General features: G+C 40.5%; 1 protein-coding gene across 5 annotated transcripts; it reads right to left on the reverse strand.

Moving 5' to 3' along the window:
- LOC120320107 (perilipin-3-like) lies at positions 1–25551 on the reverse strand. Of its 5 annotated transcripts, none has more exons than XM_039369601.1 (9): positions 25443–25551; positions 22889–23181; positions 21572–21655; positions 14994–15079; positions 13374–13569; positions 10098–10180; positions 8677–8941; positions 5650–5879; positions 1–546 (listed from the first exon to the last, which is right to left on the reverse strand). In XM_039369601.1, the coding sequence occupies exons 2-9, from the start codon at positions 22953–22955 to the stop codon at positions 121–123; spliced, it is 1437 nt and encodes a 478-aa protein (XP_039225535.1). In that variant the 5' UTR covers positions 22956–23181; positions 25443–25551; the 3' UTR covers positions 1–120. The 5 variants fall into 5 exon arrangements, with proteins under 5 accessions (XP_039225535.1, XP_039225699.1, XP_039225620.1 ...); XM_039369765.1 differs by lacking the exon at positions 25443–25551 and having other exon boundaries at positions 22839–22960; positions 23032–23054; XM_039369686.1 differs by lacking the exon at positions 25443–25551 and having other exon boundaries at positions 5650–5846; positions 22889–23171.

Genomic DNA, 25551 nt, shown 5'->3' on the forward strand with positions numbered 1-25551 from the left:
TTTCCTATTTTACTGTAAGCTTGCAGTTGCCCTGGGATTTCGGTTAAGAGCCAACCCCTTAATATGTCCAAACCCCTGCATCTCACTTTTTTCTTCCCCACGGGTGACCAGATGCGGCGTTCAAGTGGCCGCAACTATTGAGGAGATTCCACTTCCCTCCAGTCCAAGAAGACTGTCCCTAGATGCCTGCACCCTCTGGATGGCCTTTAAAGCTTTTGCTGTGCTATCTGTGGAGGTCCTACATTTGCAGTGATTGGCAAAAAAACAGAAGGGAAGCGTTTGCACGATATAGTTCAAGAGAGTGTTGAGGTTTTCTTCCTCCGACATTTTTTCCCAAACGCGGGCAAAGATTTTCCAGCAGAGTTCCTGAAGGCAAGTGAGAGCAGAGAGGACCAACTTGAGGTCTTCTAGGATGTAACAAGCTTGGGGAACGTTCTCATTAAATTTGGCAGACAGTTCTTCAACAGTAAAGAGGAGGATCAAGTAGATAGTCCTCAGGGGAAGTGTTATGGTGTAGTACAAGGCTATTAGCCAACCTTTCCATTCCTAGGGGTATAAAAAAACATACACTGGGGATTATTAGAATTGGAAATATCCTATAGTTAAACCACTGTTCCATTGTCTTGAGATTTTCTAAGCTGCTCTTCAAAAGCTGCTTTACAGAATATTAAACATGAATCTCACTCATCTTGACAAAACAGGTGTTTTGTCACAGAGATACAGCCCCTGTTTAAAAATAGATTTCAGTGTGACATCTATTGTGACAAGACTGTTGACTGTTTCACTACAGGTAGTCCTCAACCTATGACCATTTATTTAACAACAGTTCAAAGTTATGTTGAAGCTGAAAACAGTGACATTGCTCTCTGCGGTCATGTGATCATGATTTGGGCACTTGGGAACCGGCTCTTATTTGTGATGGTTGCAGCATCCTGCAATTAACATGATCACGATTTGCAATCTTCCCAGTGGTTTCCAACAAGCAAAATCAATAAGGGAAGCTGGGTTTGCTTAATGATTGTGTGATTCGCTTAATGACTGCAGTAAAAAAATCATAAAATCAGGGCCAGTAACGTGATGATGATTTGCTTAATGACTGTATTGCATAATAGTTGAAATTCACATCCCAACTGTGGTTGTAAGTCAAGGACTACCTGTAGTTCTTACGCTTTTAACAATAGCTTGATATATGCTAATAGTTACCTCCTGTTCTAACCTGATAGACAATTTAACCCCCTTTTCCCAGGAATTCTTCAGCAAAAGTTAATTAGGACAAACCCAATCTCCTCAGTTTAACTGGGGGTCCTTAACCCTCCTAGTAAGGAGTTTCTCTTAGGCCCAGTTCTAGAAAAAAAATAGAAAGGAAGGTACTTTGGATCTTCCTACCTGAAGTGAACAATTCAAAACTGAAATTATTCTTGAAACACAAGGGGGCGCTGTACAATCATGCAGTTTTGCATAGGGGCAGGTTTTCGGAAGAGGTGCCCTGATCTGCCTTTTCTGAACCCGTGAAGCCAAATCTCTAGATTTTTTTCAAAAAGGGAGTTATTGGGAAAAGTAAAACAAGAGTAGCCAATAGTCATTCACACAACATTCCAAATAAGACCAATTTAGGCAGGCAAATTACATGAGTGCTATAGTACCTGCTTTAAAGGAATTGCTCAAAGTTTATTTCTGTATGATGGAGAGACGTTAAAATTCAGGGGTTCTCAACCTTGGCAACTTTAAGACTTGTGGACTTCAACTCCCAGAATTCCTCAGCCAGCAAAGCTGGCTGAGGAATTCTGGGAATTGAAGTCCACAAGTCTTAAAGTTGCCAAGGTTGAGAACCCCTGGGTTAAATGACTCTCCACTTATTCTGTTTGGATACAGTGGGGTAGGACTTTGGGGGTTCCTTCTCCGCTTCCATTTCTGCTCCCCTTAGTTTTCTAACTTTTCCCTGTCGTTGGAGATTCTGTCAATGTAGTTTACAATAAAGTAGAATTAACTCATCTGGTTGTGATGCCTGATGCTGACAACAATCTTGCAATTCTGAAAGTACAATTCTCCCCTTGACTCCTTTACAGCCTGAGGGAGAGTCTCTTCTGAGACTTACAACTAGGGCAGTGGTCTTCAAACTTGTGGACTTCAACTCCCAGAATTCCTCAGCCAGTGTGCCTGGCTGAGGAATTCTGGGAGTTGAAGTCCACAAATCATAAAAGGGCCAAGTTTGAAGACCCCTGAACTAGGGAGAGTCTCTTCTGAGTTTCTTGTCCCACCCATTATACAGCTGCAGACCATTATACAGCTGCAGTGTCTCTTGTCTCCATCTCACAAGGTCTTTCTCACATACCCTTAGAGGAGTTTCCCCTTTAGCCGTACACTCCTTTTCAGTTTATGCCAGTGGTTCTCAACCTTTTTAATGCTGCGACCCCCCAACCGGTCGTAAGTCGAGGACTACTCAACTGGTGCAGCACCGTTTGCAGAATGGGACTTTTGGCGGGCTCAGCAGGGCAGAGACAGCCTGGACAATTCCTATTGGCTTTTGAAAGCCAATAGAATTAGACTCTATTCAAGAGAGACTCTTCTATTGGCTTTCAAAAGCCAATAGAATAAAAGGGAGTAGCACAGCTAAGGAAAAGGGGGAAAAAATGGCGGACTACGTTGTTTGGCGACCCCCGTGAAATGGTCGTTCGACCCCAAATGGGGTCCTGACCCACAGGTTGAGAAACACTGGTTTATGCCCTTAACTGACTGACTCAATCAAACGAATAAGCGCAGTAAAATTATCTGACTAAAAAATAATTCAGAAGGGGAGAAGTGCTGTTAGAGCATATAACTATCTCCTTCTTTAAGTCTGTTCAGAGCACAAGATGTGTGCTTAGTGGATTTTTACAAGCCTGAAGGGCAACACTGAGCCCATGGTTGTGGACCTGAGCAATGGCCCTTTAAGAAAGTGGGTAAATCTTCCAAGGGGTGGGATTAATCTTCCAAGGGACAGGATGGGATTAATAGCAGCTTCAGCCTTTAGAAGATCTTCCTCTACTTTCCCTGGATGAGCTCCAGTTAACCCTGGTTGCAAAGAATACTTCAACGCCTGACAGAATTGGTTTTATCTTCTTTCCCTGTGATCCTGCAGAACCAGGTGTGACTCTGTCCTTCCATGAGGTTCCTGTACTTTAGACAATAACTCCCTTGACTATTGTGGTTGCAAATAGGACAACAAATTTATCATGGCAGAAGCTACTTGGCAGAGGCTATTACTCAACCTATTTTAAGCAACCTTGAATGGAGGCAAATATATTTGCTCATGGAAAAAAATCAGTTTTCAAAGCTGAGGAGCTACTGGAAAGGAGAGAAATGGTGATCTGGGTCTATATACTTGCTCCTTGTAAGGGGTTCATTGCTCAATTGTAATAGACGTCTGTTGTATGTGCAGTATATCAGTGGTGGGCAATTAATTTTACCAAGCGGCTACATGAGAAACTGGGATGGTTGTGGAGTGCTGAACCAATGTAATCGTATTTGATTTCCCTAAACATCTGAAGCAGCTCCAGGAGAGGAGCAAGCACTGCAAAGGCTCTGTAATGTATTGAGTTGCAATTTTAAGGCATGTGGACTTCAACTCCCAGAATTCCACAGCCAGAAGTCCACATGCCTTAAAATTGTCAAGGTTGAGAAACACTGAGTTAAACTTATGAAGCAGATGGCTGAGGCCTGTGCAGGAAAGTTGCCAGACTTGCTGTCTACAAGGCTGTTTATTATGCCTTTGAGCGGGAGAATACTGTGCTCTCATTGGCTGACGCTGTCCAGAGCTGAATGTATAAATAGGGGCAGAGCAATCCTTGTTAGTTTCTGTTTTGACTTCAATAAAGAAGTACTTGTTTCTATTGCTGCCTCTTCAGTGCTGAACCAAGCAGAAGGCGCAGAAACCCACTTTGTCTCCCCATCCTCCCACAGCCACCAGTTGACTGAAGGAGCCAACTTGGCTTCTTCTTCTGCCCCTGTGGCATGCTTATTTACATGAGACTGCTAATTTCTGACTGACCTCATGCAGGCTATACAGGGACCCCCCCAAAGGGCCATATGTGGCCCGGGGTCTGTAAAATGTCCCGGTTTAGTATATGATCCAAGATTTCAAAACAAATTAATTTCATTAAAACGCTTGAACAATCTTCTACAATTTGACACTTTCTGGAGGTTTGGAATGGAGCACCCAGCCTGCAAATGAGGGATCCTGGGAATTGTAGTTTCATATTCAAAGGGCACCAAGTATTGGGAAATGTTTCTTTTCTAAAATAAACTGTAGAACCATCTTAGCCTCCAGTCTCATTTCTAGGTTCTTGAGACGGCCCAAATTATACTGCCAGTTTTTCTCAGGGTGATTTTTCTTTTTAAAAATCTTTTCATTTAAAGATAAAATATGGAGGCACCTGGTAGGGACTGAAGTTAGTAAAATGGGGAGAAAAAAGGAAAGAATAAAATCCAAGAATTTTGGTCTTATGTTTTTTTGGTTGATGTCATTGCTATATATACAGATTAGGTCCAGATAATGTTAAACCTGGCTAAAAAAAACCCCCACAGTTGTTGTGTTCACATAACACTCTATGTTCCTCCCAAGTTTAACCTTATTATGATTTAAAGCAGTGGCCTACGTCATACAATATGTTAAGAGAATAGTTGGTTTTCCACATCAATGACTTACAAACTAGTTACTCTAATGCAGTATTGTCCAACCTTGATCATTTAAAGATGTGTGGACTTCAATTCCTAATGCTGGCTGGGGAATTCTGGGAGTTGAAGTCCACACATCTTCAAATGATCGAGGTTGGAAAATACTGCATTAGTCTAATGTTGTGTAAATTTAGCCATGCTCCATCTCTCTTTCTCACTTTCTGGGTACATCCAGATGGACTCTCTGAAGAGCAACTGCCACACATTGAGCCAATCATGAATATGTAGGGATGAGCCATCTCGCTCATAAATGTTCACAAATATGTAATGAAGATAATTCAGTAATTATTTCCATTTTTTTCAAGATTTTTTAAAAATATTCTGGGACGTCGAGGGTCCAGAAGATCAAGATGGCTGAAGCTGCTACCTCACGCTTGTGCTTCGCAACTATTCAGTATCAGGTGCCATGAATTCAAGGGGGGCTGGATGGGAGGGGGGGATGCTTCAAAGTAACAAAACTTCACTGTATCTCTCTGAGACGGGCTTCAAGGACAACCGTCTGAGACAGAATGCAGCTGAATGCGAAACCTACGTCTGAAGTAACCGTTCTGAAAACATCTTGCTTGAATTTCATTAGACATGGAGGGGGGGCAGTAATGGGAGGTAACTAAGGGACGGAAAAGTTAGACTTGGGGATTTGGGCATGTGATTCTCACTTTTAGCTATGTGTTACTGAAATTCACTTGACTTCTAGTAAACTACTCCTTTCTCAATAAACAGAGTTAAGGATGGTTCTTACTTAGACTGTTCAAGCTGAGGCAGCTCTGACAATGGCTGCTTTGAGTCTGCAGGACTGGGTGCGATTTTGGGTTTTTTGCCCCCCCCCCCTTCCCTCATAGATGCAGGAATAGGTGTAGTAATATGTTAAACATATATGGATGTGATTGTTTTCTTCCAAGGACAGGCAAACGTAAAAATGAGAGGAATCGCACTTACCGAAAAGGTGTTTTCAAGGGCTATTTGGAGACTCTCATTAGCATTCCTAAGATGGTACCAGGATTGCTTGGATATATAGCGTTGGAATTTGTTCAAGAGAGAAAGCATGCAGGCCAAATAACCTTTATACTTGATCTGGGTCTGCACTTCCTGCACAGGATCCATCTCTGTCCCTTGAGAACATGTTTTCAGATCCACTGAAAGGAGGAAGGCAGTGTAAATAACAGGCTCTAAAAGTAAGAGGAAAGGATACAGGTAGTCCTCAATTTAGAACCATTTGTTTAGTGACCGTTCAAAGTTACAACAGCACCGAGGAAAGTAACCTATAACTGTTTTTCACACTTACAACCGTTGCACTATCTCCGTGGTCACACTATCAAAATTTGGGTGCTTGGCAACTTGCATATGACAGTTGCACCATCCTGGGGTCCTGTGACCCCCATTTGTAACCTTCCCAACTGGCTTCCGACAAGCAAAGTCAATGAAGAAAACCAGATTTATTTAATGAAGGCATGATTCATTTAACAAGTGCAGTGATTTGCTTAATGTGGCAAAAAAAAAAAGATCATGGGGATAAAACTCATTTAACAACAGAAATTTTAGGCTCAATTGTGTTCGTAAGTCGAGGACTCCCTCTTTAGCAAGAACCTTACAAAACTCTTCTCATCTTCCAGTTCTTAAATGAAGGAGAGTTTTGTTGGACTCCATTGTCAGAAGATATGTCCATGTCTTTGGATGGCATTTTATTTATTGTTGCCACTTTATGCCACCTTTGTGGCCCCTGTGTCACAAAGAGTACATCAAGAGACTGGTCATGTTTGGGATAGGATAGGGCAGGTCTTTTTTCTTTCCAATTTCATTCTTACATTTGCCTGATTGCCCCAGGGTAGGTGATTATTATTATCTACACCAGTGGTTCTTAACCTGGGCGATAATGCCCCCCAGGGGGCAATTTTGTTTTTCAAGGGGGCGATGGAACGAAAAGGGGTGACGTGGGGGCAAAGGAACAAAAAGAGGGCGATATGGGGGCGATGGAGTGAGAAGTTTTGGGGACACTTTTGAGATTTTTTCATACAGTGAATTGCTGTATATCTGTCGTACAAAAACATCAGATGATTGCTATTAGTAGATTGAATTGTGTTTTCAAATGTTCCTCCAGCTAGCTTCAGTACAGAACGCCGTACATATGTGAATACGCATCGCTTATCTTCATGCGCATTGCGCAGCAGCCTCTACCCATACAGTGGTGTGCCATTGGCCAGAATATGGGAGATATGGGGAAAAGATTGGAAATAAATTATTTGCATCGATATGTCCTGATCACAGTTTTAAAGAAAACAAAAAAAGTGTTTGCATAAATTGAAGAATTATTTCCTATGTTGTGATTGAGAGGTTATGTTGGGGGAGGGGGGCGATGACAACTTCCTCATTGGCTCAAGGGGGCGATTCGTTCAAAAAGGTTAAGAACCCCTGGTCTACACAACAATGTGAAAACACGACTGCCAGTTCTTTAGCTGGTATTAGCCTTCATTTGCACTGAGTCCTTCCCAAGAACCTGGGATGCTGTAATGTATCAGTGTATTATATGTACAGATCCAAGCAGGATGGCTTTTTGCAACTTTTTAAATGTTGTCAACGTGCAACTTTTCTAAGTATTATTATTATTAAATGATTAATTATTAAATGTATAAGCTGCCCAAATCCCAGTGATGCTTGTAAGGTAGATGAGAAGAATGATAATTATACAAATGAAGGCAAATATACGTGTCCCAGGATAACATTACAAGATCCAATCTGGATCGGTCACCGGGACCAGAGGCTTAGTCTTCCGAGCTTTTGGATTCATGCTGAAGCCCATCCTCAGGGAATTTCTCCTTAGAGAGAAGTTCCCTGAGAATGGGCTCCAGCACAACCCTGAAGCTCGGAAGAGTAAGTCTCTGATCCCGGTAACCGATCCAGATTGGATCTCGAACGATCATCATGTCCAAAGAAACAAATACGTTAACACCTAGTTTGATAACACCTCTTCAAGTGAAATATCTAAAGCAGGGGTGTCAAACTGTCGGCCCACAGGCCGGATGCATCACACCGAAACTGTGCCCACCCCATTGCTGGGAATAGAGAAAAAGTCACGATGCATTGCGACACATCATGTGACATTGCAAGTTTGACACCCCTGATCTAAAGAATTCTAAGGAAAATCAAAACAACTTTGACAGGACTATCATTCTTAGGATGTTGATGACTAACAGATGCAAACTTGGGTATTAAGTTGAAATTGTGGTATTCCTTATTTATGCTGTTCCCAAATAAAAAACAGTAAGTATAATTTAGGAGCTACCTCACTGAACCTTTGTGATATATAAGTTCACCAAACATAAAATCTGCTTGTCAAATGCTTCGGGTTTTCTACCTCATTCTCCGGGTACTTGAGCATTTCTTTTTAATCTCTCTTGGTGGCATTTTCACTTATTGTTAGAGATAGCCCTTTGATTCACTTTACAAATGTGGCAAGAAAAATCACAGAATGGGGTAAAACTCACTTAACAAATTTCTCAGTTAGCAACATGAATTTTAGTCTCAACTGTGGTCATAAGTTGAGGGCTACCTGTAACTGAAAACAAATTCTCTTTCTTCTAAGTGAAAAAAAAATGCAAGAAATTTTTTCCGCATAGTAAGAACATTTGCTGTGACAACACTGTTCAGCGTTACCATTCAACCTTTGTTTAACAATCTCTAAAGCAGGGGTCTTAAAACTTGGCCCTTTTATGACTTGTGGACTTCAACTCCCAGAATTCCTCAGCCAGTCATGCTGGCTGAAGAATTCTGGGAGCTGAAGTCTACAAGACATAAAAGGGCCAGGTTTGAAGACCCTTGCTCTAAAGAATCAGAAGAATGTCTTTTTACAGCATGTGTCCCACCACTGAAAATCTTGTCCTCTTTTGGTGGTGCTTCCTCATTTGCCCAAATTATTAACATGGAGAACCATTCTAAGATATATGCTTAGGCTTTCTAGTAGGCTCTTACTCAGATCTTCATCACTGATAAGAAGGTAGTGATCTATAAATGCATGGGACCGGCCCAGCACGGTTTCCACACTGTTCTTGGCCATCTTTCCCATTCTTGTTCCCATCACCACAGTCATGCTGCTGCTCACAAGGGAGGCCGTGGTTTTCACGCCATTCTGAACCACATCTTTGGTCATGCCAACCATCCCTGACAGCCTGCGAGTCACAGCATTCTTGGCATCAGTGACTTTAGAAGTCATCAGTTCTTTTGTCCCAGACACAACCTGTAGGAGACAGAGTAGACGTCATTTTGGATTAAGCTGTCTTTATCACCTCAGGAGGTAGGACTTGCATTTAAGTGTGATTCACAGAATGATGTCCACTTTGATTCTTTTTAAACTGTACAACTCCAATTCCCGGGCATCTGTTGGGGAGAGTGTAAATGTAGGCAAGATGGCAGCTGTGATCTCCCAGTAATGGCTGCCATCTTGATTTTTAAAACAAAAACAAAAACCAAATGTCCTGCTATGGATGCCCTTCGTCCACTTTGTGCAGCAAAGGGGGGAGATAAAGCTGCACAGAAGATGAAATTTTAGAATCTATAGCTTAATATGCAAAGATGAGACCAGATATCCCAATGTTATTTATTTAAAATCCCCATCTCCTTCTACACAGAATATAAAAGGGATGGAATTGTTTTTCTTTGCAATTGGTTGCCTTCTCTCTCACTCTATTAAAAAAATCTTTCATTTTTTTTAATATTTCAAGGATTTTTTAAAAAATGTTTGTTCACTAACTGCCCAGAAAATTTAGTGTCAGTTGGCAAGATAGACAGATAGATATAGATTTTAAATCTTGAGCCTGTTATTGTCTTAGCCAGCCTACCTCCTGAGTGAAGAAAGCTGAGCTATATGTGCAATAATATTTTTCTTTTACAAGAGGTAAGTAACAAAGGAAGTGCGTAGCTCAGCAAAGCATAGAATATACTTCTACCATGTCTCTGCTGTTTCTGGTTCATGCAGTCATTCACGCTGTAAGTTGCTCTGAACAAACTGATCTGAAACTGTAAATAATCTTCATTGAACTAGTGTTAAATACTAGGCTTCACCTACTGTTATTTAAAATGGTCTTTACAGAAACACAAGATATTATCTAAAGTAGCCTTTCATACCTTTGTGCTTTCGAATATGCTGAAGTAGAACCTACCTGGAAGACTCAGGCTATGGAAGGCTAATCTAATGTCTCATCCATCCATCCATCCATCCATCCATTATACATACATACCTACCTACCTGCATTCATACATACATATGGACCATCTGACTCCAAAATAACTCTGAGCTATCATTTAGCATGGCATACTAAAACTAGAGTTGGGCCAAAATTGGTTTATGCTTTCTTCCTTCATACCAAGATATTTTTTAAAGTTAAAAAAGCTACCTGATCAGCTCTCTGTTGAAGAATTGGCACCTTCTGTTCCATTGTATCCAGGCCACGACATACATACTTGTTTGCTGTTGCAACTAATGAAAGACAAGAAAAAGGTAGTGATTTATGGCAGGGAAAAGGTCGGGGAAGATGTATACTAAATATGGGTTTCTTACTTTCTTCCATAAAATAATTGACTTAATAAATATATGTAGCTAAATTGTAAAACAGATGAAATATCTCTTTCTGCATTTCTGGTATCCTTTATAACTTGCCCAGTTACTGCCTGGCTCCTGATTTGAAGCCACAAATCTTAAAAATTGCCACCTGATTCTAGTTAATCCAGAACAAAATTGTGTGCATAAATGCCAAAGGAGCTTAACTTGATTATAATGCTGAAAGCAAGATCATTGTACAAAGAAGGATATGTGGTTGAATTGTTCAGTAACTGTTTTATATTGTGAATTTGAACTAAAGCAAAGATAGGCGTCAAAAGATCCAAATGTTCTAAGTTTCATTTCAAACTTGGCCATAAGGCCTTCATAAGGGGATTTTCCATTTGTACATACATGCTCAAAAAAACAGGAATGGGCTCAAAATAGCTAAGGCGAGCTTTGAAGAACCATTGATTCCTCAAATCTCTGAGTAATGGATTCCTGGAAACTCTGAGGTTTGCACAGGACATGTATTTAAGGGGAAGAAAGAAATTCTACCTCATTCAACTTTCTTAGTAAGCCGGCTATTATTTCTCGAGGAATTTTACACAGTCAATTATATTGTAGAGCTATACAATTGGACATGCATTGAAAATGATTTGGAAGAAGTGCTTTAGATCTCACGCAAGCACAGGACCTCCATGGGGTTCATTAAAGCAGCCCAGTGTTTTGCAATCTTCTATGCGATATGAAGAATAATACTGCTGCTTTAAAGCACCCGCTCATTGAAGTTAACTCTTAATCTAGGCTCTTCTTTTTTAGACTCACGTGAATGCCAGAAAAGAAGTTGAGTTTCTTTAATAAAATCATTTTAAAGCACGCACAGCCCTACTTTATCAGTTATCTTTGAGAAAACACTGTGTGTTGAAATAATGGTTCCTCACATCCTGTATATTCAGAAAAAAAATCCAAGCTTATAAATGATTCTAACAATGATGTTTGGATCTGGAAAAGGAATCTTCAGGTTGATTTGTAAATTATTGGATAGTGAATCATACCATGGTTTGTTGGTTTGCTTGCCCATTCCTACAGCCTTAGCTAAAGGACAATGGAACACATAAAGGGAACTGCTACTAGCTATTCTACAAAGCTTTGGATCCAAGACATTCCCATTTCATCTGGGAGCTATAAGGGATGAACCTGGAATCTTATAACAGTAAATTTGGTGGGCCTCTATGGTTCCCACCTTATGGGATATTCTATGGAACCTGCTACGGTTCCCACCTTATGGGATATTCTTCACCTTGAAATGGGGTTGGTTTCTTCTCTTCTAAATTTTTGAAGGTTCCTCAAGACCTGGTTGTGCCACCAGGACTGGAGACCCAGGGGACTGGTGAAATATTGAGGTGACTCCAGTCAGTGGTGGTATTCAAATATGTGAACAACCGGTTCTCTGTGTGGATGCTGCTTCTGGAAGTCCATTCTGGGCCTGGACAACAAAAAAATAGCTACCAGTTCAGTTCTACTAAAGTGGTGCGAACTGGCTGAATCTCACCACTGATTCCAGTGTAATAAATGCCTATTAACTTTTCTTTTTTGCTTTTGTCTTTTATATAGTAATAGTAATAGTAGTAAAGTTGGAAGGGACCTTGGAAGTCATCTAGTCCAACCCCCTGCTCGGGCAGGAAACCCTACACCATTTCGGACAAATGGCTGTCCAGTCTCTTCTTAAAAACTTCCAGTGTTGGAGCATTTACTGTTTCTGGAGGCAAGCTGTTCCACTGATTAATTGTTCTCACTGATTATGGTTTTAATAATTACTGTTTTCTGCTTTGTTGTACACTGCCAAGAATCTCTTGTTTGTGAGATGGGCAGGCACAGAAATATGACAAATAAATACATAAATAAGTAAATTTTGCTCTCTTTTGTGACCATCCAGAAACCACAATTGAATATTACAGTTTGAATTCTTCCTGAAATTCTTCTTACATTCTGTAGATCTCTTTGTAGAAGAACAGAACAAAACAGAATAGAATAGAGCTGGAAGGGACCTTGGAGGTCTTCTAGTCCAGCCCCCCGCTCAAGCAGGAGAACCTATACCATGTCAGAAAAGTGACTGTCCAGTCTCTTCCTAAAAATCTCCAGTGATGGAGCACCCACAATTTCTGAGGGTAAGCTGTTCCACTGGTTAATTGTCCTCACTGTTAGGAACTTTCTCCTTAATTCCAGGTTGCTTCTCTCTTTGATCAGTTTCCAACCATTGTTTCTTGTCCTGTCCTCTGGTGCTTTGGTGAATAACGTGACCCCCCTCTTCTTTGTGGTAGCCCCTCAAATACTGGAATACTGCTATCATGTCTCCCCTATTTCTTCTTTTCTTTAGACTAGGCAAACCCAACTCCTGCAACCATTCTTCATATGTTTTAATCTTCAGGCCTTGGATCATCTTAGTTGCTCTTCTCTGAACTTTTTCCAATGCCTCAACATCTTTTTTTGTAATATGACAACCAAAACTGGTTGCAGTATTCTAGGTGTGGTCTCACTAGGGTTTTATAAAGCGGTACTAATACTTCGTGTGATTCTATGCCTCTGTATATGCAACCCAGGATTGTGTTAGCTTTTTTGGCTGCTGCTGCACATTGTTGTCTCATAGTCAAATGATCATCCACTAGGACTCCAAGGTCCCTCTCACAGTTACTGTTTTTGAGCCAGGTCTCACCTAATCTGTACTTATATCTCGGATTTTTCCTGCCTAAATGTAAAACTTTGCTTTTCTCCACATTAAAACTTATTTTGTTGGATAGGATGATAGCTATTCAGAATGGTGATTTGATTTATGCCACCAGAGTTTTTAAAAAATAGCAGGAGGAGAACACTTTCTTCACCCAAAGCTTCAAGGCAGGATGCCGGGAAATTTATTAACCATTTTGTTTTTGGTACATCACTTAACTTTACTGGCAGTTTTATGATATTGCAGAGTGTCTACGCTCCATATACAGGGAAGGGTGTTTGACTTTTATGAGAAATTATTGGGTGACTTGCCCCAAAATGATCCCTTTCCATTCTTCAATTAATTCCAAAGCACCCCATTTCATACCCATAAACATACCAAATTTTCTGTTATAATTTTACTCACGTTGAGGTTCAAGACTGTTCAGAAGCGGTTGTGCCCGGCTAACAGCAGCACCTGTGAGAGTCTTCATGCCTTTCTCTGCCCCATCGCACACTGTCTGAAGGTAGGAATTTTTTCGCTTAATGGAGGTGTAGTTTGAAGAAACCAAGTCACAGACGGAGCAAACCAAGGGCAGACTGCTAACTCTCTTCAAGATATTCTGATATTGAAAACCAAGAGAAACCACGTCACTGATGCATTCTTGATTGATCAAGAACCAGTGTTGACAAATGGAATAAAAGCCATGCCATTTTCCTGAGTCTTGGGGACTCAGTGGTTAAGATGCTGGGCTTGGCGGCTGGAAAGCCAGCTGCCCAAGTTAGAGACCTGAGCGCCATGAAACGGAGTAAGCCCCTGTCCTTGCACCAGCTCCTGCCACTGCTAGGAGTGGATGTGAGTGGATAAATAGGTACCACTCTGGCGGGAAGGTAATAGTGCTCCGTGACGTCATGATGACCACATGACCACGGAAATGTCTTTGGATGGCACTGGCTCAAGGGCCTTGAAACAGAGATGGGCACCACCCCCTACAGTTGGCAATGACTAGCGCACAGGTCAGCAACCCACGGCTCCAGAGCTGCATGTGGCTCTTTGAGCCTTCTCCTGCAGCTTCCAGCCTCCTCCACCATTTGCAGAGAGACAGAGACAGAGACAGAGACAGAGAGAGGCACCTGCACTTCCCTTCTCACTCTCTCATGCACAGAAGCCTCTATTTCCTTTTAATTAAACTCTTCAATCAAGCTCCCCCCCTTGCACGTGCGCGCACGTGCACGTTTTGCGGCTCCCAGTGTTTTCTTTTCTCTGGGAAATGGGTCCAAATGGCTCTTTGAGTGTTTAAGGTTGCCAACCCCTAGCGGAATAAAATCTGCAGGGACTCCTTTACCATTTTACCATTTTCCTTATTAAATCCCTCATCCACAGGAATTATGTTTTGTCTTTAAGGAATAAATGTCCAGCTACTGTACGTTTGTTTCCATAGAAAAAACAACAGATCCATGGGCATGTGTGACTGATCAAAACAGAGACAGAAGTATGTGATATATTCTGGGATATTTTTTTAATGCAAAAAAAATCACACTTATTTCCTCTAATTTGGTCCCATGTCAATCTTTTCAGAAATTAAAAATTATCTTGTAATTAACACACATAGTTTCTTGGACACAGGTTTGTGGGAAAATAAATAAAATCAAATTATTATAAATTAGGATATGCATTAATTTCACATCATTAGGGATTGCTTCTAGTAATCTTTCCTTCATTTGATTTTTTTTCTTTAAAGATGAAGCTCCTATGCAATCCACTGAGTGTTTAAAAACAATCCGGCTATGAAGACTTAAATCAGATTCTTGTTGAACACTGCCCTATCTCCCTATCATGTTTTAAGGAAATGTAGCTGAATGCTCTATTCTTCCAGCACCCTTTTTTCCTGTCACTTTTCTTAAATCTCTTTGCAGCATATGATAACAATTTGAATGAAATGAAAGAAGACGTAAGGTCAAACTTTCCTTCCTTGGACTATGTTGGAAATGTCTCACATATCAAAAAAACAAAATATAACTTCTGCCCTTGACAAGAAAGAGCTACCTCCTCTTCAAGGCTTTCGTCAGAGGTCTCTGAAGACATGGCATTTTGGTCTGGTTTCATGGAAGACATGGTGGTTTCTCTGGTCACTGGAAAGGAAGATAAATTGTTATCTAAAATGACAAGTAAGGATCATATAATAGCAGCCAATTGGTCCAAAGGCAGCAGACAAATGTCACCTTCTCCGTCTAATGATGAAAAATCCATCCATACATTTTCACTCAAACCATGAAATGTACTGGCTGACTTTGAATTGTTCATTACAACTTATCCTGAACCGACTTAGGAGGCCTTTCTAAACACAGAATGAGAAAACAAAGTATACTGCATTGAGTCTCTTGCAGGAATAGTAAGACATAAACATAGCAAATTAATCAATAATGAAAAAAAAATTTGAATAGCTGTGCCTTTTCATTTATGGAAATTCTTCCAAAGTTGAAAATAAAATATTTCTGGCACTGCTGAAGATATGGACAGATGAAGCTTTGCTCGCTTCTGTGGCCCAGTTCCTAATGGGCTGCAGCCCGGTACCTGACTGTAGCTCAGAGGTTGGGGACCCCTGCTCTAAGTGATCCTTTGTAGGAGAAGAGAAGGAGGAGCTGGGGGGGCAAAGTTAAATGGATTAATATCAGGCGCAAAAATCAGGATAACCATTAGACTGCAGCATAAAAAATTTATTCAACTCTATACACAAGAATCTGGCCAATTAAAGTTTAACACTATATTGGTTGGAGCACTTGTGGGAATGCAAGGACTCTAAGTTGATGATGCCCGTTCCAGCTCTGTCCAGCTCTGCCTGCTCCTACACCCTTTTTGATATTAGTGGGTTTGCTTGCTAAGTGGTGAGAGCCCTAGACATCCATTTCAGTTTCTCACAATGGAGTAGTATAGCCCTCAAGAACCAGCAGTGTTTAAACTCAGCAATGAAGCCCTTATTCCCCAGTCTAGAATTGGGAGAACTTTGATTTACTCCAGTAAGCTTAATCGTCACACTTAACAACTCACAGTGTTAACATTTTGGAATGTTTCCCATTGGCAAGGGCTTTATTGGCTCTCAGGATGATACGTCCTGTGACATGTTTCCAAACTTTATCCCCAGAGTGTACTAGGCTGGGTTGAAGTAAGACAACACTATTTTGTCATGGGCTAATCAGTGTCAAGTGGAGAAAACCACCAATAGGACAAGCTATGGAATTTCCATTGTTTCTTCAGTATGATAAGCACTCAAGCAGGACATGTTTTCAACCAATCAGACTACATATGTAAATTGATATCATTATGAGTTCTTCCTCAAATGGTTACAGCAGAAGTTCAGTCTATACTTTTATTCCCATTGTTTGGGAAACAAACCTCTGTGAATCCAATAGAACATGCATAAAATCAGGGCTTGAAAGCCATAAAATCTTGACTCTCTTAAAGAAAATTTATGGCTATCCTTTCAAGGCAATGACTGCTGGATGAACAGTTTTAGTAGCTCTAAACATTGATGGCCAACATGCTCAGTACATTTTTCTCCATCAAATCCATAATCACTATTTTAAAGAAAGATGTTAGGGAGTAGATCGTTCTAATCTAAGCAAAGGAACCTAAATCTTTAACAGTTGTGTTCCAGGGTCACAATGGAAATATTAGTGCACATTAATTTCCCGATTTCCTAAAGCAGGGGTCTCTAAACCTGGTGACTTTAAGACTTGTGGACTTCAGCTCCCAGAATTCCCCAGCATGACCGGCTGAGAAATTCTGGGAGTTGAAGCCCACAAGTCTTAAAGTTGCCAAGTTTGGTGAACCCTGTCCCAAGGTGATACCTTGAACAAAAAGACTCCAATTTTGTAGTTAAAAGTGCATGATACGATCTTGTTGTGTGCAGAAGTATCTTTGCACTTATAAAATTGTAAGTGGGATTGCAAATGAGATGTACTATCCAAAAAAGTTGAATTAAAAAGGGTACAGAGCGCCCTGGAAAACTATATCTACTCAATTGTCTTTAGAAATAATAGAATTCACAGCATGATCCAACTGAGCTGAATACTGAGTGCTTGCATGAAAAGGCTGGATTACAATTCCAAGAATTTCCACCCAAAGTAATCTATAGGACTGTAAACTATCTTTTTGTTTGGAAAGATAAGGATGTGGTGATTTTCCTTTTCTCAACTCGGGATTTAAATTTCTGGGGGGGGGGGAAATAACCTGCTGTGAGTCTTTAGCTCAGTGGTTCTCAACCTGTGGGTCGGGACCCCATTTGGGGTTGAACGATCATTTCACGGGGGTCGCCAAACAACGCAGTCCACCATTTTTTCCCCTTTTCCTTAGCTGTTCTACTCCTTTTTATTCTATTGGCTTTTGAAAGCCAATAGAATTAGACTCTCTTGAATAGAGTCTAATTCTATTGGCTTTCAAAAGCCAATAGGAATTGTCCAGGCTGTCTCTGCCCCGCTGAGCCCACTAAAAGTCCCATTCTGCAAATGGTGCTGCACCAGTTGAGTAGTCCTCGACTTACGACCGGTTGAGTAGTCCTCGATTTACAACCGGTTGGGGGTCGCGGCATTAAAAAGGTTGAGACCACTGCTTTAGCTCCACAAACCGAACTGATATGTTTTTGCTGCATATGGCAGGAGAAACACCACAAATACTGCCTTATACATGTCATACGTGGTTTTTGTATTTACTGCTTGTAGGAATTTTGAATTGTATATGCATCTCACTTCTGTCTCTTTCTGTGTACAGTATATTAGAAGGGAATGTTGTATTTAAGGTCTGTAAGACACTAGCATTTGCTCCTCCTTGATTTATTTGATCCTGCTGTTCTTCTCGTGAATTTAGAGTTCTTTACATGTTTTCCTTCTGCTTTTTTAAAAAATGTTTATAAAAAAGGTGTTAGACTTATTTGTGAGAGATACACTGCCCAGTCCATCACAACAGGTTGAAATTGGAGGCCCAGCTAAGTTGCTGTCCCTAGTTAATCTTGTCTGATATCAAAAAAGCTAATCAAGTTAGCCATCAGAAGATCCCAAGACTGAAAATTAAAATAGGAACACCCCAGAAGGAGGCAGTGTCTAACCATGCCTGTATTGTTGCTAAGAAAATGACACCGATACATCATCAAGAGTAAAGCGTGATTCCAGAGAGACTTTACTTTTTAAAATAATAACAGATGTGGCTTCCTAATGCAAGGAAATATATTCTGCTCGTGTCCACCTTATTCTTATACCCATTCCTGCAAAACAGGCCAAATCTAAGCAAAGTTGGTTTAAAGAAGGTCTTGTTTACAGGAGCAACATTATATTAAGCACTTATTGCTAGTGAAATGAGGTTAAACTCTTTTATAGCTCTTTCAGTGCAATCTTTGCTTCTAAACCCATTGTGGTCTTTGAAAATAGTCCTTGGATGCTAAGTGATGTGCAGTGTATTTCTGAGGAGAGTGCCAGATATATATTGCCAAGCTTATTAAAGGTCATGAACAATGCCGTTTGCATAATTATATCATTTCAGAACTAAGAGAAGGATGAATCATCTATTTCCCACAGAGACATGAGAAAACAGCTTGATATTCACCTCAGAACTCCCTCATATTAATATGCAAGGTAATGGTGCATCTGTTCACGTGTCCATTGAGAGGGCCCTGAACATATTTCTTCATTATTGCATTCAAATGATACCACTGACATTTGTCTACCATTTTCTCTCACTTGTTTTGATACCCAATAGTTTACCTAATGTCCTGGGAGGGGTGAGTAATCATGCCTCTATTAAAAACTGGCAAATGGAAGTAGACAAAACTTCCCGTGAATGGGGAATTGGCTTGTTCCTAAGTTTTGTGGAGTTCTAGCATTGCAAATCATAAAATGGCTGCAAGAAAATCACCTCAGCCAATATTCTAAGGAAAAGAACATTGTGAAAATGAAACAACACAGAGGAGTGAATGCCACATCAAGCGCTTCAGGAATAGTGTCTCCCGGTGGAATTTAAAAGGCATCTGAAAGGCTTTCGAATTGATTGGGAATCAGGTGGTTTTGTGACACCATCAAAGCTCAATTTCAAAATCATTTTTTGCTACAGAAGTAATTTGGTGCAATCATGAATTCTGGATTGTTTTTTTTTAAATGATCCAGAAAATAAATTCCTTTTATTAGTAGATTTTTAGTTATTATTAGATGGTTTCCAGCTTTGCATGACTTGTGAACCTCCTAGAACAGTGGTTCTCAACCTGTGGGTCGGGACCCCATTTGGGGTCGAACGACCATTTCACGGGGGTCGCCAAACAAGGCTGTCCGCCATTTTTTCCCTCTTTTCTTTGGCCACGCCCCTGGCACCCAATGATGTATAAGTGGTTGGGGGTCACCACAACATGGGGAACTGTATTATGGGGTCACGGCATTAGAAAGGTTGAGAACCACTGTCTTAGAAAGATATAGTTGGCTATAGGTAGAGCGGGGGCATTAGGGAGAGATGAAGTTGGGGGCAGTTCTTATGATATTATTTGTTTATGTAAGCTAGGAGTCATATTTAGGAATCATACTTAGGATCTCAGCCTGATAATACAGGGTGTCATCCCAAAGTTATTTCAATGGGCCAATAATTTTGGAGGATGAGTGGGCACATTTGAAAGACTGAGGCAACACTTGGAACTCTGATGTTGCACACATTTCTGTCCTCCCTGTAAAAACATAATATGTTCCTAAAAAATTTGGGAGTAGGCCCAGCTGAATGTAATATTGGGCAAGGAAGGGGGCAGAACAGTCAGAATCTTATAAATGCAATCCAATGCTGTTTACTCAGATGTAAATCCTACAATCTCCATTAAGATGTACTCCCAGGAAGAGGTGTATAGTAGCCTCCTGTGGGAGTGACTTTGGGATACTGGGCCCAAAAATGCTGTCTAGGGCAGTGGTTCTCAACCTGTCGGTCGGGACCCCATTTGGGGTCGAACGACCATTTCACGGGGGTCGCCAAACAATGCAGTCCCCCATTTTTCCCCCTTTTCCTTAGCTGTGCTACTCCCTTTTATTCTATTGGCTTTTGAAAGCCAATAGAATAGACTCTCTTGAATAGAGTCTAATTCTATTGGCTTTCAAAAGCCAATAGGAATTGTCCAGGCTGTCTCTGCCCTGCTGAGCACGCCAAACGTCCCATTCTACAAATGGTGCAGCATCAGTTGAATAGTCCTCGACTTACGACCGGTTGAGTAGTCCTTGACTTACGACCGATTGGGGGTTGCGGCATTAAAAAGGTTGAGAACCTCTGGCCTAGGGAATGGTTAGATAAGAGACAGCTTAGTCCACAGCTGGATAATGGGCCAGGCAAGAGGCTCAGATGACACCCTCCCTAATTTTTCAGGGTGTAAAGGGTGTAAGGGAAGAATTGCACTTCAGATTTGCAAGATCCTGGTAATGTAGCTTTACAATAAAGTAGCATTAACACATCTGGTCTTGTTTCCTATCTGATCTACCTGTTAAGCTTGGCAGTTCCAGATCAGCATTTCTCAAACTTGTCAACTTTAAGATGTGTGGACATCAACTCCCAGATTCCCCAGCCAGCATGAGTTGATATAAATAAATTTTAAAGTTGACAAGTTTGAAAAAAACATTGCTGCAAACTGATTGAGATGGCCTCTTCCAAAATTACCAGTCAAGGGGGCTTTGGGCTAAAAATTCAACATATTACAATCTCAATACATTCGGAGGCAGCAGGGTTAAGAATAATTCACATATTGCTGTGACAGTTGCATCTAAGAATAAACAGAAATATTTTCACTGACATTTGTTTATCATGCATGAGTATGGGTGTGATTCTTTGAAATATTTTTTACTCAAGCCTCACAAAGAAAAACCTCTAAGGCACCTAAAAAAATTCAAAATAATCGTAATGAAAAATACAGAAAAGTAGAGCAGTTAAGCAAGTAAAATGTTAAAAGCAACAGAATAGGAATTATTAATTTTCTAAGCCTAGTTTTCACCAAGTGCCTTAAGATCAGTCAGTTGGGAATTCACAAAATATTCCACAGCATCACAAGTGAGAACACTGATTCTGGGCCATTAGCAACTACAGGTGTGATGACATCACATGGAAGTTTTTAAGAAGAGACTGGACGGCCATTTGTCTGAAATGGTATAGGGTTTCCTGCCTGAGCAGGGGGTTGGACTAGAAGACCTCCAAGGTCCCTTTCAACTTTATTACTACTACTACTACTACTACTACTACTACTACTACTATTATTATGGATCATCGCACAGTCAGCCAGATGTTCAGACTGGATTTGGCATTTTGTCTACCTAACGAGTCCTTACCCAGGACCTGGGATAGGCAGATGTGGATGTTTGATGGTATTACAGATATCTTCGCAGGATGGAAGCAGTTCCTAGTAAGGCCGCTTTTTGCAATTGACTAATAGCGAATTTGTCAATGCCAATAGTGTTCAAGTGGTGCTCCAGTTGTTTTGGGATTGCATCCAAGGAGCCTATCACTATTGGTACTACCCTTGCTTGCTTTTGCCACAGTCTTTCTATTTCTATTTGTAGGTCTTTGTATTTTGTTGTTGTTGTTGTTGTTGTTATTGTTATTATTATTATTATTATATCACCTACCTGATGGGGAGCTATTGGAGAAAGCAAACTTCTCAGGTGCAATCATCATAGCAAAGGCTCTACGCAGTTTATATAACGTTGATTCTAGAAATAAAGATTGTAAAAAGGAAAAATAGGTTACACAACTCCTCCCAACTATTTTATACAAAAGCCTTTGCAAATAGCTTATACCTTTTAAACATCTAAAAAGAACTAAGCTCTTGAGATTTTTTTGTTGGTCCTCTTGATCTTCTTTTGGGAAAAAAGGCATTGATGAAAAAAATCAGAAGAACCTCAGAACATCTTCACTTGAAAAAAATGCTTTATTGGGCCAGAGCAGAGTGAAAACTGCGATCTAAAAGTTTGATAGTTATTAGGTCAAGTCAATTGATGAATCTGGTCAAAATCTAGTACCCTCATAGTGGTTGACTAATGCAAGTCTTGTATTTATTTGATGGCCAAGTGAGAAATTGACTTGATCTTCTCACTGGTTATATCATTCCAGAAGAATTAACCTGGAGTCGAGAGCAGTCTTAATGATTGCTTTAACATTAACAGAGGGATAGAATCAAGATCATGTCAAGGGTTAGTACTACTTTATAATGCCTTGGTAAGACCAGGGCTTTTTTTATCATAGAATGCCCAGAACGGAGTTCCGGCACCTTTTTTGGATGGAACCTTGTAGGGTAGGCAAGGCGGGTTGTATGACGTGTGTGAGTTCCGACACTTTTTTTTTAACACAAAAAAAGCACTGGGTAAGACCACACTTGAAGTATGACATCCAGTTTTAGTCACTACTGTATAAGAAAGATATTGAGATTTAGAGTGCAGAGAGGAGCAACAAAAATAATTAGGGACTGTAGGCTATGCAGTATGGTTGAAGGAACTGGGTTTTTGTCTAGAAAAGAAGGACAAGGGGTGACATGATAGCAGTGTTCCCATATCTAAGGGGTTGCCACAAAGAAGAGGGGATCAATCTATCCTTCAAAGCACCTGAAGGCAGAACAAGAAGCAATGGATACTAATCAAGGAGAGAAGCCACCTAGAACTAAGGACAAATTTCCGGACAGAACAATCAGTGGAACGGCTTGCCTTCAGAAGTTGTAGGTGCTCCATCACTGGCAGTTTTTAAGAAGAGATTGGACAACCCATTGTCTAGAATGGTATAAGGTCTCCTGCTTGAGCAAGGGCTTGGATTAAAAAACCTTCATGGTCCCTTCCAACCCTCTTATCCAGTTATTCTGCTTTCAAGGGCAAATTATTAAGGGACAAAAATAATGAGGCTTACAAGTTATGTAGGATGGGTACCCAGCAACAGAAATACAAATCCCGTCTCACTTTTTTTCCAAAACCTCTGTAACTTCAGGGAGGGGCGTCTCTCCTTTTCTGGCCCCCGAAGTGGCATTTCCCCTGCACAGAGAAGAGGAAGCTCTATGGTCAATAGAATTCTAAGCCCGCCCACTTCTTTCCTACCTCCTCACCTGAACGCATCAACAATGCCCTGGTTGCTGTTTAGAATATTGGCAATATTCTCTGGAAGGCCTTCAAAACTTTTCCCTCGAAGGATCCTCCATTGACGTGACCCTGAAATGCTACTGCCAGCACTTCAAAAACAGACATTTTATGGCTGACTGAAAAAAAAAATCATAAAGAACAATAAGACCATCCACCTTACTCTAAATCAAGTGATAGGGTGGGGCTTAAAACATTTTGGTACATTAAAAACAAAACCATCCCCTTTGTTCTTCTTTGAGGAAAATAACATGGGAAAAATTGAGGAAGGCAAGTTACCAACTTTAAAGAATACTTATGTTGTGTGTCTTTCTAACGTGGCATTCGATAGTAACACAGAGTGTTCTGCCTTTTATGGATTTAAGCAGAAAATTGTCCTTGATGAAAACAGCTAGCAAATCTGAATGAATGTGCATCTGTTTGAATGAAGCTTCTCATTGGTGGTTCCTCCTCATTCATGTAATAGCTTCAGGCACAAAAAATCAGGACCACACAATGAATTCTAGTTAAGCTGATTTATTGCTCATGTCTATATCCAAGAATCTAGTCAACTGAGATCAGCAATGAATTGGAGCTAGGTAAAAGTCAACAGAATTCAAGAGGGGTGGGACTTAGACCTTTTCTGAGAATGTAATGACTCCAGGCTGATTGCTCTCTTGACTCCGCCCCCAGGCTCTGTTTGTCTTTCTCCTACGCTTTCCCATGCAAGTTATTGTAAGTGCTGAATCCATTCCTCTTGAATTTTCCAAAGTTTTGTGTGGACATAAAAGGTTAAAAACAGTGGTGTAGAAATAAAACTCTATGTCCTCCAATAAAAGTGTTTGACATTTAGAGACTGAGGAAGTGCAAATATTCCATTCATCCACTTATGCTTAGCACACACTTTCCCATACTCAATAGATGAGCAATATTGTTTAGAGGTAGCTGTTGCGACTATTATTGCCATCATTAATTCTAAAGCACAGCCCTGATATGAAAACCTGCTCCTTAAAACCTTTGTCTGGGATTGGTTTTGACATTAATTCTACATTTTAAAAATGACCCATGAGCTTCTCTCAGATCAATAATGTTTTGAGCCAGAAAAGTATTGATCAGTGCCGTTATCAAGACTAGCTGAGACATTTTTGTTTTTTGAGGCTCATTCTTCAACCTACATGGAGCTGTGAGTCATCCACTTTAGATTTCCAAGCGGCGGGGGAAGGGCGGACAGAAAGGAGAAACAAAAGGCCTTGAAGGAATCTCAGGAGAGAAATACAGAGAATCAATTTTTTCTTGGGGAGTGAAAATAATAAAAGGAATCAGGCATAATTGCAAGCAGCAATTTCTTCCTCTTTACTCATATCATTTATACAGCTGTGTATAGCAAAATGCAATGAAGATTGTAACCAGATCTTCCAAATAAGCTATTGAACTACATTTTTTCTTCAAAATTATGACAGTATAATTTTGGGGATGAATTTTACATTGTTCTTAGCTTATATTTTTTTCCCTGCCTCTGCTACTTATCTCTTTTTATTCATTTTGTTCCCGCACAGGGATGGGAGAGTTTATTTATTTATTTAGAGATTTCTGTATCTTGCTGCTGTCTGACTTATTTGAGCTTCTCACAGCTACATCATAACCAGATAAGCTAACGTCCAGAAGATTGTTGCTTGGTTTAGGTGACTTTAAACACTGACAATTCTATCTCCCTCTCTCTCTCAAAAAAAAGAAATGATAATGTTTGACAATATAAAAGCTATCGCATTGTATGAGGATATATTGACAGTATGTTGGACAACCAGATCTGGTCCACAAAAATTTGGATGCGCTTTAGATGGCTGAAAAGCTTCAAAGCCTTACATCAAAAACATTTTGGAAACAGTAGAACGCAGCTTCCGAGATCTGCAATGCCTAGAGGCTACCATACGAGGACAAATTATGCATTGTAAAGATCGCTTGGAAGTGGGAGATACTTCCAATGTAATCTACCGGATCCCCTGCATGGATTGCCCCCATGACTATGTAGGACAGATGGGGAGGAAGCTAACCATCAGATTGCAAGAACACAAGCGAGCAGTCAGATGAGGAGATCCAAACTCATTGGTAGCCTCATATTGCAATAAACAAGGACATAATTCAATTTTGCAATTACTAAGATTGTTAGACAAGCAGGCACAAAAACAGCCAGGGAAGTGATTGAAGTCTAGGAAACACGCCTCTTGTCAACCAACAGGAGTGCTGATTTGCCACCAGCTTATCAAAGGAGGTGAAGTCTTGGCAGCACAGGAAAACAACAGCCAATGGCTTAATAGCGTAATCAACACCCCAATCAACATCTAAAAAGCCACACACAAGAAGCACCATGTAAATACCACACAGAGAATAGCCCAAAGCTCACATTCTGTTAGAAGTTCGCTGAGGATAGGTGACCGACCCAGATTGAATCCTGCAAGCCTTAGTTCTTTTCTACATCTCTCTATGCCAGAGGTGTCAAATTCGCCGCATCA

Source organism: Crotalus tigris, unplaced genomic scaffold (assembly GCF_016545835.1).
Source record: "Crotalus tigris isolate CLP2741 ecotype Arizona unplaced genomic scaffold, ASM1654583v1 scf7180000017541.2806704, whole genome shotgun sequence".
Lineage (NCBI taxonomy): Eukaryota > Metazoa > Chordata > Lepidosauria > Squamata > Viperidae > Crotalus > Crotalus tigris.

Bases quoted from the DNA above. Each gene is read 5' to 3' on its own strand.
- LOC120320107 (XM_039369601.1), bottom strand. From the start codon at position 22,955: ATGCCACTTCGGGGGCCAGAAAAGGAGAGACGCCCCTCCCTGAAGTTA. The intron at 13,570-14,993 runs GTAGCTCTTTCT...TTTCAATATCAG, and splicing joins ACGAAAGCCTTGAAGAGGAG to AATATCTTGAAGAGAGTTAG. The intron at 8,942-10,097 runs GTAGCTTTTTTA...TGTCTCCTACAG, and splicing joins TTCAACAGAGAGCTGATCAG to GTTGTGTCTGGGACAAAAGA.